Source organism: Micropterus salmoides, unplaced genomic scaffold (genome assembly GCF_014851395.1).
Source record: "Micropterus salmoides isolate LMB-PRFRI ecotype aquatic unplaced genomic scaffold, ASM1485139v1 Ms_hic_scaffold_2, whole genome shotgun sequence".
Taxonomy (NCBI): Eukaryota; Metazoa; Chordata; class Actinopteri; order Centrarchiformes; family Centrarchidae; genus Micropterus; species Micropterus salmoides.
Window position 1 is genome coordinate 6,087,704 of NW_024041150.1, and position 14,433 is coordinate 6,102,136.

The 14,433-nt window shown below is 40.7% G+C and overlaps 1 protein-coding gene across 3 annotated transcripts in view; it reads left to right on the plus strand.

Annotated features, from left to right (window-relative positions):
- LOC119911384 (G-protein coupled receptor 4-like) overlaps positions 1-14,433 on the plus strand; it is a 44,947-nt gene that overhangs the window by 1,733 nt on the left and 28,781 nt on the right. The window contains exons 1-2 of one of the 3 annotated variants that reach the window (XM_038730271.1): positions 13,160-13,833; positions 14,085-14,300. In XM_038730271.1, coding sequence (XP_038586199.1) covers positions 14,100-14,300 — 201 coding nt within the window. In that variant the 5' untranslated portion in view covers positions 13,160-13,833; positions 14,085-14,099. Of the gene's footprint in view, positions 1-13,159; positions 13,834-14,084; positions 14,301-14,433 lie in introns of those variants that run through there. The other 2 variants (XR_005445850.1, XM_038730272.1) reach the window with 2 other exon arrangements.

The window sequence follows — 14,433 nt, forward strand, 5'->3', positions numbered from 1 at the left end:
TAAAAGAGATTAAATCATTTGGCCATCACCAGTTAGGGGTGGTACTGGAGCAGTGGATAAGACACGTGTCTCTGTTCTGTTAAAAGTGATGTAGAAATTGGAAATTAAGTTTTGGAGTTTATCTTTGTTAAATTATTTAAATTGCTGCTTTGTTTGAAGGACTTTTGTGAAATTGCAGTGTCGGGAGTAACGTGTTACAAAAGTAACGCAATTACAGTAACGTATTGCTGTAACGCAGTAATATAACGGCAGACAAAAACATATCTGTAATATTCTACCCGTTACAATCTCAGTAACGCGCGTTTTGGTTTTTTAATAATTCACCGAGAAACATTTTGGCTGCAGAAAAACAAATCCATGAATTAAAGAGTATCTGATCTGATGGTCGAGATTGAAGGCAGGGTGCAAACTCCTCTTAACAAGACGATGGCTCCCCAGATGGATTATGGGTAAATAGATTTCTACAGGCTGTGTTTGTGCTTCAGTGAATAACTTTCATGATTAAAGAGGCTGCTGTTTTTTAATGAGGACTCTGCTCGAGTTCTGTCAGTTTTCAGACTTTCAATGACAGCCAAGCTGGGGACAGTGCTTTTCATCGGTTGTGTACGTTGCAGCTCCTCGCACATGCCCATGTTCTCTCCATAGATTACACACAGGTCTCTGATCCCTGCGCAGCTTTAACTGGTCTGTTATTTACAGGACTCCCTGCATTACAGCTGTCAGTTCATCCTGACCGATACTGTCTGAGTGTCGGCTGATTCAAATAATATCTGCTGTACCTCGTGCGTAAATGAGGAGACGATTCATCCTATTTCAACCTTCCCCCCTCTCCCCCGCTATTATTATTCAGAATGTTAATTCGGGGTTGATATGCAACAAATATTTATTCCAACACAACCCTGAAGATAAAATCTGCAGATCATGTAAACCTCCTGATTCAAACTCAGAGGGGCATCGAGTACAGGAGACAGGCAGGATGTCCTAAACCAAAGAGCATTAACATTAAACATTAAGTTACTGAAACAGCTGGACGAGGTTCTGTGGCTGCAGTAACGACCTCACATCAGCACGTACAGATATTTGTTCTTCTTTTCTTCTTTGATTAAATAAAAGTTAAATGTAACAAATGTTGTGGAATGATGATAGAAAGTGAAATACAGCAGTTTGTGATTTGATATGATTGTGGGTAAACTATAGGTACACTGTGTTTGTGTGAACTTCACCTCACAGCTTTAGTGATGTCACTGAACAATGTTAGGTAGATATTAAAAACCTGCTCCCTTTAATAACCTGATCTCTCAAACAGGTTTCACTCTGAAGAATGGAAGGTCTCCACATGGACAACACCTCTCATCAAAGCATCATCTACAACTACCACAGTTACAGCCACTTTTCACTCATCACATCTATGCTGACATGCATAATCATCGCCACCGGCCTCTTGTTGACCCTCATGGCCATCAGTGCTCTTTATTCTATGGTATGTACATTCTGAATGAGAGTTTTTTATTTCCTGTCTGTGTGGTGTGTCTGTCCTACAGTCTGTCTGTCTGTAAAGGATCTGGATCTGGTTTGGGGGCTAGGTCCCCTGGGGGCTTACAGGAATAATCTACTGCATAATTAAAATGTCCATGAAGCTGATTGGACCCTAAACAGATGCAGTTTCCATGTGTGGCTCCATCCAGCCTTCTCTTAAACTGTTGAGGTTAATGGCACCATTTAGTTACAGCTCAAGACAAACATCAAACAGTCAGAGCAGTTTGTGCCGCAGTATTTGATTGTTTTTTATTAAAACACTCACTCTTCCACAAACACAAACGGAGCAAGTGTTCATTGTTTTTTTGTTGTTGTTTTCTTTCCTGCTATTATTACTGATTGACTATTGATTTTATGAATTGTACTTCATTTTTACCTGACGCTTTGGCAACATTGTCTTTGTTCCATTCATGCAGAGAGACAGAGGTTTATAATAACTTTATTTAATGCACCTTATTATTATGTTTCTCTACAAACTGACAGGTGATAAATTGTGACTTCAGTAAATCCAGTTAAAGCACTAAAGATGCAAGCGGCGTTGGTTGGGCCCTCGCCAGCAGTAACTCAGGACCCGTCGGGAGAGAGTGGCGTGAACGTAATGTTTGTAAAAATACTGAATACTGATCTTATAAATACATGTGCAGAAAAACAGTAGTTCAAAGGTCAGGATTTACTTGCTTTATTTTTTTTATTTCAGCTGGTGCGTTAAGAAACGTGTTTGTAGATGTGTTCAGGGCGGGACTCTTATCGAACGTGTAAAACTTACAGATGTGAGCTTATACAGTAAAGTTACAACAATACCCGAAAACTCCCCAGTTTTACAACATGGCTTCATCAATGTGCTAAGGGTTTTTTGGGACAGTTTTGAAGTTGATACGTCCAACTTGCTAGCAGTAGTACATTACAGCATAAAACGTGACATTTCCTGTTGCCAGCAGGTGGCGCTATGACTTTGAGGGAATAGGTGCGTTTGACTTCATGCGGCGTGCGCAGCGCTGACTTAACGTGATGCATGCTGGTTAGAAATCGTGTCCGACTTTAGCCGGCGCTGCAAAACGTCACCATGTCACATGACATTAAATCCTCGCGGGAGCAAGGCGACTGCAGGCGCCGAGACCGACGGCCGCAGTTGTTTTTCTCAGGCTGCATAAAGTTGGAACCACAATATTACCTGGTCATTGATCTCAGCTCCCAGTAAGCTCACGCAGGTAGAATATGTCCGACTTTACGGCGCCGTTTTTATACCCCGCCACTGCAGTCAGCTGCAACTCACGTTAGACTATGAAGTCGGCGAAAGTCAGCTGCCGTCATCTTGAATGCACCTAATGTTGGCATGTGGCTGTGTTCAGGGCGGGACTCTTATTATACATTTTAAATTTGGTGCAGATGTGAGCATGTATATTGAAGTTAGAACAACTTCCTGTTCGTCCTGGCCAAAAATGACCATTAAACACAAAATGGCCGACTTCCTGTTGGGTGTCAGACATCGCTCCAAAAGGCTTTTTTGTACAGTGGGTACGGAAAGTATTCAGACCCCTTTAAATTTTTCACTCTTTGTTTCATTGCAGCCATTTTCCAAAAATCTAAAAAGTTCATTTTATTTCTCAGTAATGTACACTCAGCACCCCATCTTGACAGAAAAAAACAGAAATGTAGAAATTTTTGCAAATTTATTAAAAAAGAAAAACTGAAATATTACATGGTCATAAGTATTCAGACCCTTTGCTCAGTATTTAGTAGAAGCACCCTTTTGATCTAATACAGCCATGAGTCGTTTTGGGAAAGATGCAACAAGTTTTTCACATCTGGATTTGGGTATCCTCTGCCATTCCTCCTTGCAGATCCTCTCCAGTTCTGTCAGGTTGGATGGTAAACGTTGGTGGACAGCCATTTTCAGGTCTCTCCAGAGACGCTCAGTTGGGTTTAAGTCAGGGCTCTGGCTGGGCCATTCAAGAACAGCCACGGAGTTGTTGTGAAGCCACTCCTTCGTTATTTTAGCGGTGTGCTTAGGGTCATTGTCTTGTTGGAAGGTAAACCTTCGGCCCAGTCGGAGGTCCAGAGCACTCTGGAAAAGGTTTTCGTCCAGGATATCCCTGTACTTGGCCGCATTCATCTTTCCCTCGATTGCAACCAGTCGTCCTGTCCCTGCAGCTGAAAAACACCCCCACAGCATGATGCTGCCACCACCATGCTTCACTGTTGAGACTGTATTGGACAGGTGATGAGCAGTGCCTGGTTTTCTCCACACATACCGCTTAGAATTAAGGCCAAAAAGTTCTATCTTGGTCTCATCAGACCAGAGGATCTTATTTATCACCATCTTGGAGTCCTTGCAGTCCTAAACTAACAAACCCACATTGAATGAAGAATAACTCCTCAACCATTTGCCCTGATACGCATAATTCTGGTCTCCTTTGAAGTAGAACCATCAAATCAGAAGAACCACCAAAACCATCATAAGATAGATTATAATGCAACTGAACATATTTTAATACACCTGGAACGCAATTGTAACTGTAAATGATGAAATGATGAAAATAAACTAAAATACAACAGTTATCATACAATATTTTAAAAATACACCAGGAAATATTTACTTGACTTTTATTTAATTTTAATTACTTTTGTCAACAACTGAGCTATTTTTGGTCATTTGAGTGATGAGAGCTACACATCTGATCTCAGGGGGAGATTAGTTTTGGTCTGAGAGGTTGGACGTGAGGAGACGTTGTGATTAGAGATAACCAGGTGCTTTTTGCAGCCATGTACAGTGATTTCAGAGCGATTTCTGTTGTGATATAGGCTCCTTTAGATGCTTGGTGTTTGATGGGTGTTTTGGATGTGGATAAAAATAGTTGGGCTGAGCTTCTAGCTGAGCCTTCTAGCTTCACAGAGGTGTGTAGCATGTGTAGAATAGAGCCATACTATTCAGCAACCCTCTACCTATTTCCATGGCAAGGACCCAATCTCACCTGATCTCACTCACTCCTCAATGGTCTACTTTATAAACTCCACCTATTCCCTTTGTTCTGGCTGGCAGCAACACAAACCACATGTGAGGGCCCTCTGTCTCTGTGATTCAGATATACATCTAAGGTTGTGTGTGATAAAGTGAGTTTATTGCCTTTTCGTATTTACTGGTTATTTGTAAACTTGATGTGATTGAATAATCTACATATTAGTAGATGCTCTGTTCCTCCGTTTGATTGTTTGCCTTGAGACTACAGATATCACATTGTGTGTAAGTGTGCAGTGCACATGGTTTGTTAATTGTAGTTCTTATGGAAAGGCAGTAAACATTATAACTTAACTTAGACCATGATGAATTTCTTATATTGTTATATAAATGTCTTTGTTATGTAGTACTTTATCATTTCAGTAGTGGTAGGCCTACCCTTCAGCCCCTTTGGTTAGAGTACTAATGTTTATTGATTGTTAGGCACCTAGTTGTTAAGTTAAATGTTATACAATAATAAATAAAGAAAGAAGAATTACAATACAGTAAACCAAAGTTAAATGTTATACATTGGTTTACTGTATTGTAATTCTTCTTTATTTCTTTATCATTTTGTAGAAAACCATAACCGTCAAGCCTCATCATCAGCTGTTGCTCTTCATGTGTGAATAGTGGCAATAAATGGCTTAAACAGAATCATTTGCCCCCTTGTGCACTTATCGATGTACCATGGTTACGATCAAACTCCTGTGAACCGAATATAGAAAGATTTTACAGCATGCATAGGGTTATGCAATACTAGTTTCAGACACTAATTTTCCATTTGCATTTTGCGCAAAAATCACCTGCTGCCCCCAGTAGAGGGGGCGTTGGTGTGCAACAGGTTTTAACATGTCTCCAGTACTTATTTGAGCGATCCTCCCAGAAAAGCATTTACAATGAGGAGAGATTCAGAATGCTTCATATCTGTGGCTGAAAATCTGCTGCAGAAGCTGCAGGAAATCTGGCCCTTATGGTGCTTTCAGACCAAAAGTGCGAGTGAGAAATTCGCATGACGCTGAGTCGCGATAGCCTATCTACTTTGAGATTGTCCGTACGTCACCAACTGCTTCAGAGCGTTGTGTGGAGAGATCCAGGCAGAGCGGGCAATTGAAAATCTGCTGCCCAACTAAGAGCTGCTACACTTGGGGGAGAGAAGCAGGGAGCAGCGCTCCAGCTTTTGGACAAATAAAACACCCGTGGTCGGACTGGATTCTGCTCTGACAACTAGGCCGTTTGCTTGCGGGAGGAGCTCGGAGTTAACTACTTTTATTAAATCAGCTTTTTACTTTAGTTTTTGGGACTACAATGTTGATTTATCTTCACTCGAGCTTCTCAGCAGCTGGCTTCCGTGCACATCCGGTCCCACTGTTGTTAGCTTCGTTTGGCACTACTTCATATTTATATAAAATTGGACATTGCGGGGAGAAATTAAAGCGAGGAGGTTGAACCACCTGGTGAGTTTAGAAAACGTGTATGGAATTTATTCCAGCTATCGTACTTTACTGTGACTAAGTTAGCATTGCATAGCCCTGATCGATCCGAACTCGAATTTTAGAAGACCTGACAAAACATGAATTTATATTTTTAACAAATCGGCATCATATTGTAGTTATTTCGGCATCAGTTTGACCCCTTTATTGCTATTTAATCACAGCAAAATGTTAACTTTGGGTTCATACAGCTGTAGTAATGGCGAGTTGTGTTTATTCGCGTTATCGCGTTGTGTGTGAACACTCAGCAGTTGTCCAGTGATAAAACCCCCACGAGGAGAGCATTGCGTGGATTAAATTCGCGTTTGGTCTGAATGCAGCATTAGTCTTGTTCCTGCAGTGATTGGCCAGTGGGTCATATCTGAGATTTCTGTTGGATGAAAAAGTCAGAAATGGCTCTGACTGCAGCTGCTGGGCAGAGCAAGATGACAGATTTGGGAGGAGGTGGACTTCACAACATGTTTCCAACTGCTTGTTGACTTTTACCAATGTTTTCCTGCAGGTGAGAAGTGATCATGTTGCTCCCATCTACCTCATCAACCTTCTCATTACCGACATCCTTCAGCTCTGCTGCATGATCGTTGCGCTGGCACAACCTGAGGATGAGAACATATCTCTCATCTTTGTATATATTTACCTCTCGGGTCAGATTGCCAGTGTTTACTTCATGGTCTGCGTCGCCCTGGAAAGGTATCTATCTGTCTATCCAGTATGTGTGGAGCTCCTTCTGTGTCTGAACATTATATTAGTTTATAACTCTGAAGCTCCTCAAAGACTTTGTGTCCATCTTGTATTACAGGTATTTGGTCATCGCCCACCCACTGTGGTACCGCTTCAGACGATCCATCAGGAGCTCTCTGGCGGTCTGTGTTGTGGTCTGGGTCCTTTCTCCTGTCTGTAACATCTTTATCTTATTTTCAATCACAGACATAATCTTCCCCGTCGTCCTCCTCCTTCCCTTCCCACTGTTAATCTTCTCCCTGGTTGGGACCCTCAAAGCCCTGTCTGCTTCCACCTCAGTCCCCTCTGATGAAAAACGAAGAATTGTGGAAATTTTGGTTCTGGTGCTGCTTATTTACACGCTGCTGTTCCTGCCCAGAATCATTTGGTACCTGGAAGTACTGGTACTAAAGAATGACGAGACTCTCAACAACCTGTCTCTCATGTTAGTTAGGTTCAGTCCTCTTGGAGACTTATTTCTGTATGTCTTTATGAGGAAAAGGACCCCAGACAAGCTTTTGGGCTCTGGGTGTTGCTGCAGGATGAACAGCAATGATATCAGCAGTCCACCAGTATGAATGATGACATTTCCACAGTCAGCTTCATGTAGGCAGAGAAAGAGGGAGAGAGAAACATTACAGAGACATCAGCATAAGAAGCATGAGCTCCTGAAGATATTCAGCTTTTTGTTTTAAAATGTGATAAACTTTTATTTTTCTGACCAAAACTGAATAATGAATAATTGTTTAAAGGAAGTACCTTCCTGGAAACAAGAAAAACAGCTGAGGACTTGGGAAAATCCTGCTCAACTGAAAAGCCCAGCAGCAAACCTGACCAGATGCCAAACTGACAGTTAGCTTGACTGAGTCAAACAACAAGCTAGCTAACAAGAGCTAGTTTAAACAACAAGCTAGCTAACAATAGCAGAGTCAAACAACAAGTTAGCTAACAATAGCTAATTCAAACAACAACAAGCTAGCTAACAAGAGCTAATTCAAAAAACAACAAGCTAGCTAACAACAGCTAATTCAAACAACAAGCTAGCTAACAACAGCTGGTTCAAACAACAACAAGCTAGCTAACAACAGCTGGTTCAAACAACAACAAGCTAGCTAACAACAGCTGGTTCAAACAACAACAAGCTAGCTAACAACAGCTGGTTCAAACAACAAGCTTCAAATAACAAGCTAGCTAACAACAGCTGGTTCAAACAACAACAAGCTAGCTAACATCAGCTGGTTCAAACAACAAGCTAGCTAACAACAGCTAATTCAAACAACAAGCTAGCTAACAACAGCTGGTTCAAACAACAACAAGCTAGCTAACAACAGCTGGTTCAAACAACAACAAGCTAGCTAACATCAGCTGGTTCAAACAACAAGCTTCAAATAACAAGCTAGCTAACAACAGCTGGTTCAAACAACAACAAGCTAGCTAACATCAGCTGGTTCAAACAACAAGCTTCAAATAACAAGCTAGCTAACAACAGCTGGTTCAAATAACAACAAGCTAGCTAACAACAGCTGGTTCAAACAACAACAAGCTAGCTAACAAGAGCTAGTTTAAATAACAACAAACTAGCTAACAACAGCTGATTCAAACAACAAGCTTCAAATAACAAGCTAGCTAACAACAGCTGATTCAAACAACAACAAGCTAGCTAACAAGAGCTGGTTCAAACAACAAGCTATAAATAACAAGCTAGCTAACAACAGCTGATTCAAACAACAACAAGCTAGCTAACAACAGCTGGTTCAAATAACAACAAGCTAGCTAACAACAAGCTCAACAGTTGTTAAGGAGTAGTAGCTGCGCTGCAGGGCACATGGATTCAGCCACAGTTTGTTACAAGGTCATTGTACAGCACAAGGCTGCATAACAAAACGAAATTTGTATTTCCTGCATGCTACACACACATCATATAATACAGTGTATGCCTATATTAAAATATGGTAACCTATGAAATAAAATAAAATAAAACACAATACAGTTATTTATATACATACTATACAACCCGAACATTCGACAGTGAATTTTTTGAATTTGCATCTGGGCTGAATGTAAACAGCAGTAACCAGATGATGATATGAAAGTTTCATCTTCAGTCCATCTTGACTGTGTTCATGCACCAAGCATCATCAATGTAAAACAGTCCACTTCCTCTCATCTTACCCGAGTCTTGAGCTGACAGCATTGAACATGGACCACCTGCCGAGTGCTTGATCCGGGATGTTGATGGGGCAGGTCTCAAGCTGTCTTCAGATGTCCCAGAATTCCTATTTTGTCCAGACTGGATCTTTAGTAGCAGAACCTAACCCTCCTCTCCTGGCTCTCTCCAGCCGCCGTGGTGCCTGGTCCAGTTGTTTGGGCCGGGTGGATCGTGGTCTGCTGCTCTTTAATCCTAAAAAAACGTCTTCATCTTCCAATGACTGGATTTATGTCAGAGGTAACGCATGTTTTGGCAATAAAGCCGGAAAAAACAGATAAAAAAACAAGTGTAGTGAAGTTTGAAGGAGCTACCGACTGCTGCTTCTACAAGCGCTGCAGTGACCTGCCTCATCAACATCCCGGATCAAGCACTCAGCAGGTGGTCCATGTTCCAAGCTGTCAGAGCAAGAGTCTGGCAAGATGAGAGGAAGTGTTTTCTACATTGATGATGTTTGGTACATTGATGATGCATGAACACAGTCAAGATGGACTCTCTGTGTTGAAAACGGGCTCGGACAGGACAGCGAGGCATCGAGTGTTGTTCGAAACGGCTCCAACGATCTCTTCCTGTTGTTTAAGATGCCTTCAAACTGCCCCCGTAACAGCCGATGGTGACTTGATGCTGCCTTTACCCATAAACCAGCGCGGTTGCAGCCGGCGTAGCTTTTGAAAACTGGTCAAGATGGCGGACAAACAAGTGGAATTTGTACACAAATATACATTTTTAAAGGTTTTTAGTAGTTTTCTCGCTTCGATTTATGAAAAGTTAGTGAGAACTAAACACTGAACTATCATAGTAGCCCGTGACTGTAACCAACCAAGTTTGTTCAGTATGATTTCTGAGGCGTCTGTTAGCCATATGGCTTTTAAATATCTAGTTAGCTGACGATAAGGCTAGCGTCTCTTTTAACAGCCAGAAGAAACAGAAGATGGCGTGCTGACGTCACATGATGCTGTTAGTGCAGCCCTAGAAGGCTGTCCGAAACTACTGTTAACAGAGACTTCACTTGAAAGTGATGCCTTCTGAGGCAGCTGCCCTCCGTTTCAAACACAGCCATAGTATATAAATAACTGTATTGTTGTATTTTATATGTTACCATATTTTAATATAGGCCTACACTTAATTACATGTTGTGTGTGTAGCACAAAGGAACTACAAATTGTGTTTTGTTATGCAGCTTTGTGCTGTATAATGATAAAAAACCTTGTCTCTGTCCACAGACACAGGTGGAGACAGGCTGTGTAAGTAAGTAAAATTTATTTATATAGCATTTTTTACAGATAAAATCACAAGGTGCTTCACAGTATAACAATAAAATACAATTCTTGTTAGACACCAGAAACACATTGACATATTACAGACAATGTGTCTTGCTCTGGTTCACTGTGATGGCTTCAACACATGGAAATAAAATGTGTTTTATTAGTTTGGAGCTGGAAGTTGATGTCTGTCATTATTCTCCTTTAATCCCAGAAGCAAAGCAGATATTATTTTAGATGAACTGAGCTCATTCTAGCCGCCTCGCTGTCTTCTTCCTAAATCTTTATTTGGACTGTTGTTTGGATGTTTAACTCAGGGAGAGCATCTCAACACGTCTTTAGCACTTTGTACTTTCTCACACACATTTTAATTTAGTTGTTTACTAATGTATGTTTACCCAAAGCTATGTTTGTTTTGTATTTTTGTTATTTTGTGTAAGTATAAGTACTTGTATAAGTTAGTAAATAAGAAAAATACGTGTGTAATTTCTGGTGTTTTAGTGATGTGATTCAGAGCAGCTGTTTTGGAGCAGCTGTTGTGTTTTTGGCAATATGGATAAAATCTTAAACCACAGTTTATGTCAGTTTCTATGAAATTGTACATTTTCTGGAAATCCAATAAAAATCAGTTTGTAGACCAAACTGTGAATGTTTGTCTTTGAGCAACTCAGTGAATTAAAAGCTGACAAATGAAGGTTCAACAAAATCTCTGCTGGTTGACAAATCTCTGTTGTCTATATGAACATAAAGCCCAACCTGCTGTTAGCAGGGAGGCATCCTGCACTTTCTGACCAAATGAGGTTTCCTCACAACTCTTAAAGTTTTCAGACTTTTTTAGATAATAATTTGGGGCAGAAATGATAAAGTGTGACAGGGACAGTCACAACAGATCAGACCAACATGTTTCAGTAGAAGTTAGTAAAGTCTGCTGTATGTTTCCCCTTTTTAACCTTTAGCTCATTATTAGCTGAGATCCAACAAGAACAAGCAGATTTCCCAAACTGTCAGACTGCTTCTTTAAATACCTTGGCTTTCTGCAGGGGACACTTTGGAAACTAGCAAACTGCTAAAAAAGATAACTCCCAATAAAAATAAACATTTCAACAGTAAATATTGCCAAAATATGACATTCGCCTGGTATATATTTTTTAAAATTGATGTGTTGTATTTTAGTTTATTTTCATCAAATTTACAGTTACAGTTGCATTCCAGCTGTATTAGAAGACATTCAGTTGCATTATCATGTGTTTGAAGATGGTTTTGATGGTTTATTGCATTAAACTATAGCTTGCAGGCGAGGATGAAAATATCATACTTTTCTTTATTGTATCTCCATTTAGTCTGTAATGGTAAAATAAATATGTCAGTTACCAATGGATTTATATTCCTTAGCTTCTGATCTTTAAAAGGAGACCAGAATTATGCATCTAGGCCTAATGGTTGAGGAGTTATTACTGATTACTGGGTTTGTTATTTTAGGCGTTTTTCCTAGAAAAAGGTGACAGTCCCCAAATAAAACCTGCAGTGGGCAAAGCACTGTTTGGTCGAAGATCACACTACAGACATTGTCTTTCTCCCCACTGCTTGGCTCACTAAAATTGCATTAAATAAGAGATTCAGACACTCGAGCTCTGATCAGGTAGTGTAAACAGGGAAATCTTGGTATACTAATCTTCACAACATTTGGCTAAATGTATCTGAAATGTAGCCAACAACTGTCATCACAGGACAATACTGTTGGAATGACTTCTGCAGACTACAAAAAGGGCACTACTGTTACTATATGACAATAGTAAAAATACAGCAGCTTAGTGCTGAATTCAGAGGGTGCTCTAGTTGATATTACAGCCTAATAATTTGATGTCAGCAGCTGTTTGCACTTGTTTTGTAATGATTATAGGAGCTGCATTGGTGCGATGTGCTGATCATCTCTGACAATATCTGAATACTCATGTAGGCATAAATCATCCCTCAGCACCTCGCCCAACTAATTGTTTTCTCAAATTTATCCCAGCTCTACCGGTCCTTGTAGCTTCCCAGGTGGTTTCATAATTGTGTTGTATTGACGAGTGTTTTCTTTAACGGTTTACTCTTATGTTTAGAGAGGCTGCTGTCAGTCAATAAAAGGTTTCCATTGGCACATTAATGATACAGTGGGACATTTAAGCCGCAAAACAAAAAAAATGTAGTAAAAAACTTGACAGGACAGACAGAGTAAACTCTGCAGAGGAAACAGAATTCAACTTTTAGCCTCTGAAATGTTTAGATGCTCTGATGGAGCTCAGGATTGATCAGGGGTGCGTTTCCCAAACAACCGCAGAAGGTAGCATTGAAATATGTTGGTACGATGTATTGTTAAACTAACCAACATCTGAAGTGAGACCGTTTCCCAAAACTGTCGTACCTTGTTGGTACCACCGTGGTTTGGACCAACATAGTTACTAACTAACTAACTAACATGTTTACAGGTGTGTTTGTCTGACTTTCACAGCAGGAAACTCACAAAACGTTGTCATAATCTGCCTAAATATGTCAGTTGTGCCCCATAATTAAGTGACATTATTATGCTAACTTATTATTTAGGCTTTTCATATTATAGTCATTCTGGCAATTGGGCATGTTCCCCAAAAGAAAATACTTCTTTGCAATCTCACATCCTCACAGTTGATTTGTCCACACCTACACCTCCACTCTCTCTCCGCCTCCTCTGGATTCCCCTGCCACCACATTCATTCTCCCATTATCACCTGGTTTGCAGCAAAGACTTACGGTACAACAAGTCCTGCGTTTGAGTCCAGCCTGTTAGCAAACACAACGTACCTGTGTAGCGGTGTAGATGGGCAGACGGTTAAGTTTGTGTTTCAGAGGACCCAGGAGCAGACACACACTCTGAAGTTTGTTGAGAACAATGTATTTTAATGAGCAACACAACGAGGCTGGAGAGGAAAGGGGAGCGTGGCTGATGATGGTGGGAGGCTGGCTCGCTGACTGAAGAGGAGTAGTGGTCTGAGGTGGTCTGAGGAGTCTGGGGTGCAGAATATGGAACAGGAGCCGAGGAGACAAAAAAGGCACGTGAGCGATACAGAGAGAGAGTACTGGAGAATACAAAAGACAAACTAGTTTTCTGGGCAGAGAGAGTAAACGAAACCATCAGGTGACGAATGGCAGGAGAACAGGAGCGTCTGAGTGGAGGAGGTGATTGGGATCAGCTGTGGAGCTTTTTAGAAAACTGTGATTCACAGATTTTGAAACACACAAGTGTAACAGAGAGAGGATTTTGCTGCCGTGCTGGTAAAGCAGTTCACGTTGGAAACCATGTCATTATTTTAAGACAAGCAGAGTCCATCTTTCATTTCAAGCCTACAGGAAGAGTTTGATACTCAAAGCAGCTCATCTAAACTTACAGCTGAGGTGACGACAGGCAGTCATCTCAGGACCACAGAACAGGATAAAGCATATTTGTGCCTTTCTCATATCTTCAGAAGAGGAAGTGCAGATTAACAGGAACCTACTGCATGTGATCACTTACGACATTTACTGTAGACTGTTTAGCTGCAGAGGACAACACATCAGACTTTGCAGTAGGGAACTCTTTCAATTGGGGTATCAGAGCTTTCAAAGGTAAAGTTTAAGTAAAGTTTGTGACATTACTTTTATATGTAGAGATGATAAGAACTTTAAACAGTCATGAAGATGGATGTGCAGGAATATAAAACTGAAAGACAGCAGTTTGTGATTTGATATGATTGTGGGTAAACTATAGGTACACTGTGTTTGTGTGAACTTCACCTCACAGCTTTAGTGATGTCACTGAACAATGTTAGGTAGATATTAAAAACCTGCTCCCTTTAATAACCTGATCTCTCAAACAGGTTTCACTCTGAAGAATGGAAGAATTTTACTTTAACTCACTGAACCAAAGCTTTGATTACTGGAACATCACCTCTGACTACTATCCTTGCATCGACTACACTGAGCTCGATGACTATAACAACAACCCTGATTTCATCCCGAATGTGGTGACATACGTAATCGTTGCTGTCGGCCTTCCTCTGACCCTGGTGGCCATCTATGCTCTTTATTCTATGGTATGTACATTCTGACTGAGAGTTATTTATTTCCTGTCTGTGTCGTGTGTCTGTCCTACAGTCTGTCTGTCTGTAAAGGATCTGGATCTGGTTTGGGGGCTAGGTGTCAGGGTTGATTCCATAGATAAAATGT